The 9,168-nt window shown below is 34.7% G+C and overlaps 1 protein-coding gene across 1 annotated transcript in view; it reads left to right on the top strand.

Annotated features, from left to right (window-relative positions):
* The window catches only part of SMARCA5 (SWI/SNF related, matrix associated, actin dependent regulator of chromatin, subfamily a, member 5), a 38,150-nt gene that overhangs the window by 1,554 nt on the left and 27,428 nt on the right, over positions 1 to 9,168 (top strand). Inside the window, exons 2-4 of the mRNA XM_006755962.2 lie at positions 2,733 to 2,807; positions 5,490 to 5,656; positions 7,688 to 7,788. Of these exons, the coding sequence (XP_006756025.1) occupies positions 2,733 to 2,807; positions 5,490 to 5,656; positions 7,688 to 7,788 (343 nt within the window). The remainder of the gene's footprint in view (positions 1 to 2,732; positions 2,808 to 5,489; positions 5,657 to 7,687; positions 7,789 to 9,168) is intronic.

Below are 9,168 nucleotides of genomic sequence, written 5' to 3'. Positions count from 1 at the left end.
GTCCTGCGGGTGGGGGGAGGGGTGGACAGATGAGGGAGCGCCAGGCGGGTCTCTTGGGTGTGCTCCAGGGTTTTGCGATGTATGGGAACGAAGTGCTTCTTCCAGATTTTATTCTTGGCCTTCAGTCTGTGTAGGCGTTAGGCCCAAAGGTTTCTGGGATCCTTCCATCCTTGGATAGGCAGCATGAAGGTAATGTTGCTCTCAAGATGAACCTTGATGCAGAGTTGACACAGTAAGGAACCCGTAGCGCAGTTTACCGTTGAAGCATTTGGCGCAATGGTCACCAAAGGTCTAGTTTGGGGTGAAGTAACATTGTGTTACTAGTTTTTGTTTGTTTTGTTCATCCTCACCCGAGGATATTTTTTCATTGGTTTTTAGAGAGAGTGGAAGAGAAACACATTGACTGGTTGTGTCCTGCACGCGCCCTGACCGGGGCCCAGGCCAGGGCAGAGCCTGCCACCCAGTTGCGTGCCCTTGACCAGAATCAAACCGGCACCCTTTGGTCCGCGGGCCCCCGCTCTGTCCACTAAGCCAGACTGGCTAGGGCTGTGTTATTTTAAAGAGAACTTTGAGTGGTTTGGTAGGATTTAGGGGAATAGGACACCTGATATTCTGTAGTTTTAAGTGATTTGAGATTTGCCTCAAATTCCTATCTACTGATGCCTATTTTTTCCCTCTTAAGGTTTTAAATGGTTCTTTTGGATCACCAGGGCTGTTTAATCTGCTCCATGGCATAATGGGGGTTGAAAATCTGTGACACTGAAATAGTGTATCTAAATGAGCAAGTCTTTACAAAATGATGTTCATAGTCTCCATTAGCTTCTCAAGAGGATCTGTCATTCAAACTTTGGAATAACAACCAGTGTCTCACTAGAGATCTTATTTAAACATCAGAAAATAGCAATTTAAAGCCTAAAATAAATATTTTGTTCAGTTGCTGTTTTTAAAATTGAGTTAAAGTTAGTATGAATATTGATCTGATAACAAGTACCATATGAAGTGAGCGATACTTTTCTTTGCCCAATGGGAAAGTAGAACCCGTCATAGAACCTAGGTCTGGCTCTGAAACTGACCCTTTTCCAACATGTGTCCTGTCATATTCTTTTAAAAAAGATAGTTGACAGTTTTATTTACTGAAGAATGATTTAGTTCAAACTTCTCAGTATAGGAATATTACTAATTTTATCTTTTATTAGTCTTTAATGTTTTTTTCATATTATAGTGTGATTTTTTTGTGTCTTTTAAAATAAATGTACCTTCAGTATTTTTTAACTGAATTTAGAAATCATTGAGGTTTACTGGTAAAAACCAGGTTTGAGCATAAATGTGTTACAATTCTTGACAATAATGTTTCACAGTTGAAAAAAATTTTAATGCCCCTTTCGTGTTTGAACATAGAATATAAAGCAGGTTTGTTGTGGGTTTTGTTTTTTTTTGACAAAGCTGTCACAGAAATATTTTTTATTTTTGTTTTTAAATAGGCTTTTATTGAGTTTTAGAGAGAGGCGGGAAGGAGAAACATCTATAAGAAACATCACATCTATCTACTGCCTATTGCATGCTGCCTGCTGGGGATTGAGCCCACAACCCAGGCTTGTGCCCTGACCGGGAATTCAACTGTGGTTCATAGGTGGATGCTCAACCACTGAGCCACATGGGCTGGACCTTATGTTGTTTTTTAAATAGATGATTAGAACTTTGCAGTGTAGAAGTTAGTACTGTATTGTTTTTTTATGTGGTCTGTGGCATTTTTGATACCAGGAAGAATAAATTTGCAAGAGTAACACATTTATTACCAATTTAGGAATCAGACTGTATTGAACTTAAGCAACATGAAAAATTTTTTGCAATATTCCGAAAGATAGAAATCAGGGTGACTAAATAATACTACTTCCCTGGTGTACATTTGTATAGTAGCATAGTTGATACTGCAATTTTGTGATTACAGTGGAACCTTGTTTCTCAAATTTAATTCGTTACAGAAGGCTGTTTGAAAACTGAAGCATTTTTTTCCCATTAGAAATAATGTAAATGGAATTAATCTGTTCTGGACCCCCAAATGATTCCCTTTTGTAACCTTTCTTATATACACTACATGTCTACTGTACTGTTTGATCTATAAATAATACTTTAAAACAAAAAGGACATGAAATGTAACTGAAAATTTAACAAAAAGGAAATGTACAGTAAAAAATGAAAACTTAATAATCAGCAACAAAAGCAAAAAACCCACAAAAATATTCACAGCAATAAATTGACGCATACTCGAGAATTCTCTCCTTTTTTTTTTTTGCCTGAGAGATGCGTGACGTCATACAGGTATAAGCATGAAAGGGTTGTCAAGTTGAGAAGGAATTGTTCAGGATGGGAGATGTTCGAGAATTGAGGTTTGACTGTAAAAGGAAACGTTTTCTTCACTTTTTATACTGTTTAATTTGATCTCATAATTTTTATTAGAAAAAGATTTGCTGAAGATAATTTTGTTCTAGGATGTTGTAGATAATAATCTGTTTTATTGTCAGTAGCCATGCTGTTTACATATGTGGGTTAATATATAGGTTGTATCATTTTGGTGTTACATTTCATCAAGGTTTTCTATAACGTTAGTGATAGCTATTTAATTATCTGGGACAAGAATATATTACTTATAATGTATTTCGGGCAGAAATCAGTCTAAAAATGGTGTGTTGACTATTCTTGAAAAACAATCCATGATTTTTCCCTCCTACCAGGAAGTATTTGATGACGCATCTCCTGGAAAGCAAAAAGAAATCCAAGAACCAGATCCAACCTATGAAGAAAAAATGGTATGTTCTAGGTTATATGAATAGAGTCTATAATAATAACTTTTTATTAGGTGATTGACTATACCAAACTTTTGTTCTATTTAATTTAGGCATAGATAGCCAATTGAAATGTATAACATGGGATTCTTTAACCTGTATCTTATTTGCCTATATAGAGCAAATATAGAAGTCTTACATGAATTCACATAATACTATGTAATTATATGGATTGTGTTAAAACCCCCTTTATTTTAAAATTTAGCATCAGTGAGATGAGTTAAAGACCAGAGAAATTGTTATTAAAGTGAATAATGTAAGGTCCTTGCTCATAGCATTCAGTATGCATGGGATCTTTACAAAAGAGGACATGATGTTATAATTGAATCCTTGAAAGACCCAGCTCACATTTCATATCCTCTAAGAAACTTTTGTTTTATGTCATTTAACCAGTATTTACAAAAAGTTTTAAATTTAAATGTGTGTGTGTACCTGTAACTGTTCCATCTCCTTTATTTGTTGTCAAACTTATTTACAGAAAAAGAGATAGTTGCCAGCTCTGCTTTTTCCATTCATTCCTTTAACTGTCACAATTTAGATTTTGCTATTAACACTGTGTTAGTGATTCTAATTGCCAATTCTGTGGCTTAATTTTAGCTTCATTCTCCCTGATCTCCCTTGACTTTCACATTATTGACCATCCCTCAGAGATTTTTTACTTGCCTGAGAGACCCTTTTTTCTTTGATGATATCCTATTTACTTGACTTTTCTTTTGTTCATTACTTTCTGAACAAAAGATATTTTTTATCCTTATCATTGGTTTTCATCTGCCATATTTATTTGTAGCCCAAATGCCTCCAACCATTTTACCCCTGAGCATTTATTACTTTCTGACAATTTAACATAATTTACTTATTATGTTTGGTTTTGATATTAGACTTATAATGAAAACTTCATAAAGAGACAAAGAACCTTTTCTGATACAAGTATTTGTTGAACAGCTACTTAAGATGATAATGTGAAAGAAGTGAAGAATACTTACTCAGTGATTTGAAGAATGTAGAATAGTTTTTACCTTAAAATGGCTAGATTTTAACCTATCTAAATTTATTTCCAGAGCGTATTTCTCTTGATTTCAAACAATTGCAACAATTGAATAGTCTTTTTTTAGACCCAGTATCTTCTAGTTGCATGTTCTTGGCTTTTCTTCGATTATATATGAATTAAGAAGACTGTCATTTTTTGACTTAACGAAACATTCTCATCATGTGCCTTGCTGGTAGCAAATTGGCCTTCAGTTGTTTTTTTTAATATATTTTATTGATTTTTTACAGAGAGAAAGGGAGAGGGATAGAGAGTTAGAAACATTGATGAGAGAGAGAAATATTGATCAGTTGCTTCCTGCACACCCCCTACTGTGGATGTGCCCGCAACCAAGGTACATGCCTTTGACCAGAATCGAACCTGGGACCTTTCAGTCCGCAGACCGACGCTCTATCCACTGAGCCAAACCGGTAGGGCTGGCCTTCAGTTTTTATATTGGTGTGATTTTTTAAAAAAATTACATAGCTTTTACAATGCAGTGGTATATGGATGCCTCTGGTGTTTGCTTGCTAGGTAAAAGGTCTTTGTAAAATTCATTGTAAAACTGATATTTAAAAAATAACTGGTTTCTCTATTTGTGCTCTTGTTTCCCCTTTTTATTGTTATTATTTTTTTAAAATGTATTTTTATTGCTTTCAGAGAAGGAAGGGAGAGGGAGGGAGATAGAAAATCAGTGATAAGAGAGAATCATTGATCAGCTGCCTCCTGCATGACCCCCACTGGGGATTGAGCCTGCAACCTGGCCATGTGCCCTTGATAGGAATTGAACCCGGGACCCTTCAGTCTACAGGCAGATGCATCCACTGAGCCAAACCTGCTAGGGCTCTTGTTTCCCCTTTTTAAAACCAAAATACTAGTGTGTCTGCAAAGGGTCTGTTGCCCAATGACTTTAGATTTCATTGTTTATTTTTATAAAAACTTGATTTCAAGGATCTTAAATTTTTCTGTTCAAATTATTTCATTCTTGGTGTGATACTAGGGACTGTTGAAAATGACAGATGTTAGATATGAAAGGAAGAAATAGTATTAAACCTGCATTGGGTTAATGGATAATTAATGAACTTAATAGGTGCTTTCCATGCTTGATACCTTTTTAAAATTGGCACAGCCTAACTGATTAATGACCAATGCATTTTTCTCCACTTTTGGATAAATTAACTTATGTTACATTATGTCTTCTAAATTTGCATTTGCTATTTTTGGTCAGCTCTGTTGGAGTATAATTTTTACACAACAATTTTAAGTTCTTTATTCAAGGTTTGGTACACATTCGTAGTCATTTAACCACCACTACAATTATGATGTAAAACAGTTCCATCATCTCAAAAAAGTTTGTTCCTGCCCTCTTCCCCTTGCTACTTCAGAGCTGCGTTCTATCATTAGTTAGAATTTTATAAAAGTAGTCATACAGTATGTATAGTCAGTCATATGTGATTGGTTTCTTTTATATAGCATAAAGCTTCTGAAACTAATCTATGTTGTTGCATGTATCGGTAGCTTGTTCCTTTTTATTGCTGTGTTCATGTATGGAGACATGTTAAAACTTTGATTTCTGAAGTAATTTATATTAATCTAACAAAGTGTCTCAAAATTTTTTGCAGCAAACTGACAGAGCAAATAGATTTGAGTATTTATTAAAGCAGACAGAGCTGTTTGCACATTTCATTCAGCCTGCTGCTCAGAAGACTCCAACCTCACCTTTGAAGATGAAACCAGGGCGCCCACGAATCAAAAAGGATGAGAAACAGAATTTGCTATCAGTTGGCGAGTGAGTAATGGTTTACACTTCATAGTTGGACTCCGATTTATTTTTATAATCTTTATTAGAAGCTTAAAATCATTTCATTTAAAAAAATTTTAATTCTGTTATTTATTTGGCCCCCATTGGTTTGGGCAGGATGTATTCATACATGTATAAATAAATAAATATATCTTTATAATGCCTTATTTTTTATAGCATTAGACAGTTTGTGGATTGCAACAACTATATTGAGTAAGGAATTCAAATTTTATGCTATTTATGCTGTTCCTTGGAGAGGAAACAAATGCAGAGGTTAAGTCTCTGCTGATCTGTGGAATATTATGATGATTTTTGCCACAGCAATTTGTTTAAAATTTTTGTTACATACTTAGTTGTCTTTACACAATTGACATGTCAAGATATTGTTCAAAGTATGAAATAACTCCTTTATGTTGAATTTATTCTGCTTTAGAATTTTTGTGCTAGTTGGATAACTAAGATGTTTAATTAGTAATAATTAATAGATATAAGGCAGTCTCAACTCCCTAGATCAGCGATTCTCAACCTGTGGGTCGCGATCCCTTTGTGGACAGTCAAACGACCCTTTCACAGGGGTTACCTAAGACCATCAGAAAACACATATATAATTACATACTGTTTTTGTGATTAAACACTATGCTTTAATTATGTTCAATTTGTAACAGTGAAATTGGGGGTCACCACAACATGAGGAACTGTATTAAAGGGTCAAGGCATTAGGAAGGTTGAGAACTACTGCCCTAAATGGTTGTGTGAAAAATGAAATGTGATTAAGTAAGGAATGAAAATACTAAAGGTTATCTAAAAGAGGAAATTACAAACTGTTATCAACCATCTTAAACTTATTACACAATTTACAGAAGCATGGGAAGTATAATCTCTGTCTTAAAGGGATTATCATCGAAAACAAGCATAAGACCTCATTTTATTTGGATTTTCCACTCATCTAATATATTTTGTTCCTTATCCATTGTATACAACTAGAATGCTATTGTTTTAATACTTATGAAACTTCATAAGAGAGAACATTATACTTCAGATGTGTTTAAATTGCTTCAGACTTAAGTTTGCAGCTGTTTAAATGGCATCAGTCTCATCCTCTAGAAATATGAACTATAGTCGATATGTAATAGGGTAGTCAATATGGTGTCATGAAAAACACTTCTATTAAGATGAGATCTAGATATTCTATAGTAAATACAAAATTGTTTAGCTTGGTCTACTTGTTAGGGTTATTAGGGAAAGGGCACCTCAGTTAATAGATTTCTTTTCTTCCCTTGGTAGAAATTAAGCTATAAATTAGATTTAGAGGTCATAATAGTGGCATAATCTGCTATTTTCTAATTTAAGTGAACATTTGGAAGTATAAAGGTGTAAAATTGTATGCTTCAGAATTGGAGAGTAACTAGTTTTGCTAACCTAAAATTTACTTTATTTCTTAAGCCCTTTCGGGACTAAGACATCCGGCATTATTATGACTTAAGAAAATTAGTTTGTAAAGGGATGTACTAGTATCTGACTCTTGGGATATTGAAACTGGGGTTGTGTATTCAAAAAGCTTTGCGTAATTCTGATGAATCTATGGTTAAGAGTCATTGCTAAAGTTCTATGTGTCTATTCTGCATATTCTGCAGCTTTTGGTGAAAATAGTAGTTTTAAAAGTGTGGTTTCTGGAACTATTTTTTTCTGATAAAAATACATAAAAAGGTAACTTTGAAATACAAATTATGAGGTTTAACTGACTGCATATTTCCTTGAAAATAAATGATCACATTTAAGTTTATTGGTTCTAGTTAACTTAGGGTACTACTTTGTTTAAACAATTCTATATTTTAGAAAACGTTGTAAAACATTTCCAGTTTAAATTTACTAACTATTTGATTGTTCACTTAAATACTATTTTTAATTACTATTATGGGATTTTGGTCAGTCAACTTAACTGTTAGCGTTGAAATAGTTGCAGCTAGTTAAAATTACAGTCAAAACTGATAACACTTGGTTTTATTTTAAACTTAATAGTTATCGACACCGTAGAACTGAGCAAGAGGAGGATGAAGAACTATTAACAGAAAGCTCCAAAGCAACTAATGTTTGTACTCGATTTGAAGACTCTCCTTCATGTATGTATTATGAACTTAATTACTTGATTTTTAGAAAACTCCCTCACCCCCCTTTTTTTTGTTAATTCTCACCTGAGAATATTTTTCCATTGATTTTTAGAGAGAGTGGAAAGGAGGGGGAAGAGAGAGAAACATTGATGTGAGGGACACATCAATTGGTTGCTAACTGCACGTGCCCCAACCAGGGCCAAGGTACATACCCTTGACCTGAATCAAACCTGGGACCCTTTAGTCCTCAGGCCAGTGCTCTATCCACAGAGCCAAACTGGATAGGTGAAAAATCCCCTTTTGAGACATCCTTTGGTTAATGTTTTGGATTTATCTTGGCTGTACTTTATAAAGGGAATGTTTAGTAGTCTTTTGAAATTTATTTCACTGGTTGTGAAATAAACTTCAGATTTTTTTTTAATGGAAATGATAGTATATTGTGATAGAGGTGCTAATTTCAAAGGAGCATAAAATGCCATTGTGTTAATCGTTGCCTTAATGAATATATAACACTAGAAATAGTTTTTATATTTATATATAAATATGTACACACACACACATATACATACATACATACATACATACATATATGACACGCTGTTTGGATTTGTTTTTTTATTGCTGTTAACTTGAATTCTTTGGAAATTGAACTTGAGGCAAGACAAAATCTGGTTAGAAATTCAGCAATTTGTGTAGTGTGTACTTTCACTTTTTAAGGGGGGTTTATAGAGTACCCAGTTCCATTTCTTTTCATGATGCTAGAGGCCAGAGACAGTTGTATGGTACAAGGGGGAAGGAAATTGAATTATTTGGGTTATTTCTTTCTCACATTCCTACATTTAACTATTTTTCCCAACATTGGTTAGCTTTTCATCCTGAAGTAGTGTTTTATGAAAGAGGATGGGGATACTGAATGTACTAACTTTAAAAAAATCAGGTGATTGGGATGTATATACAGTACTTAGTAATGGGGGGGGGGATATGTAGTAAACCCTGAAAGAGAGATTGTCTCTCTTTTTTTTTTTTATCCTCACCCGAGGATATGTTTATTGATTTTAGAGCGAGAGGAAGGTTGGGGAGTGGGGGGGAGAAAGAGAGAGAGAGAGAGAGAGAGAGAGAGAGAGAGACATTTCATTGATGTGAGAGAAACATTAATCAGTTGCCTCCCATATGTGCCCTGACTGGGGATTGAACCTGCAACCTTTTGGTGTGTGAGATGACACTCCAAACAAATGAGCCACCCAGCCAGGGCGATAGTATCCCTTTGTAGGAACTATTGGAAAAGTAACTTAAAAGGATAAAGGAAAAGCAGTCTTTTTATTTTCTACTAGAGGCCCGGTGCACAAAAATTTGTGCACTCGGGGGGGAGGGGGGGCTCTCAGCCCGGCCTTT

This window comes from Myotis davidii, unplaced genomic scaffold, assembly GCF_000327345.1.
Source record: "Myotis davidii unplaced genomic scaffold, ASM32734v1 scaffold151, whole genome shotgun sequence".
Taxonomy (NCBI): Eukaryota; Metazoa; Chordata; class Mammalia; order Chiroptera; family Vespertilionidae; genus Myotis; species Myotis davidii.
Note: the sequence above shows the minus strand (reverse complement) of the source record. Positions and strands in the feature narration are given on the sequence as shown.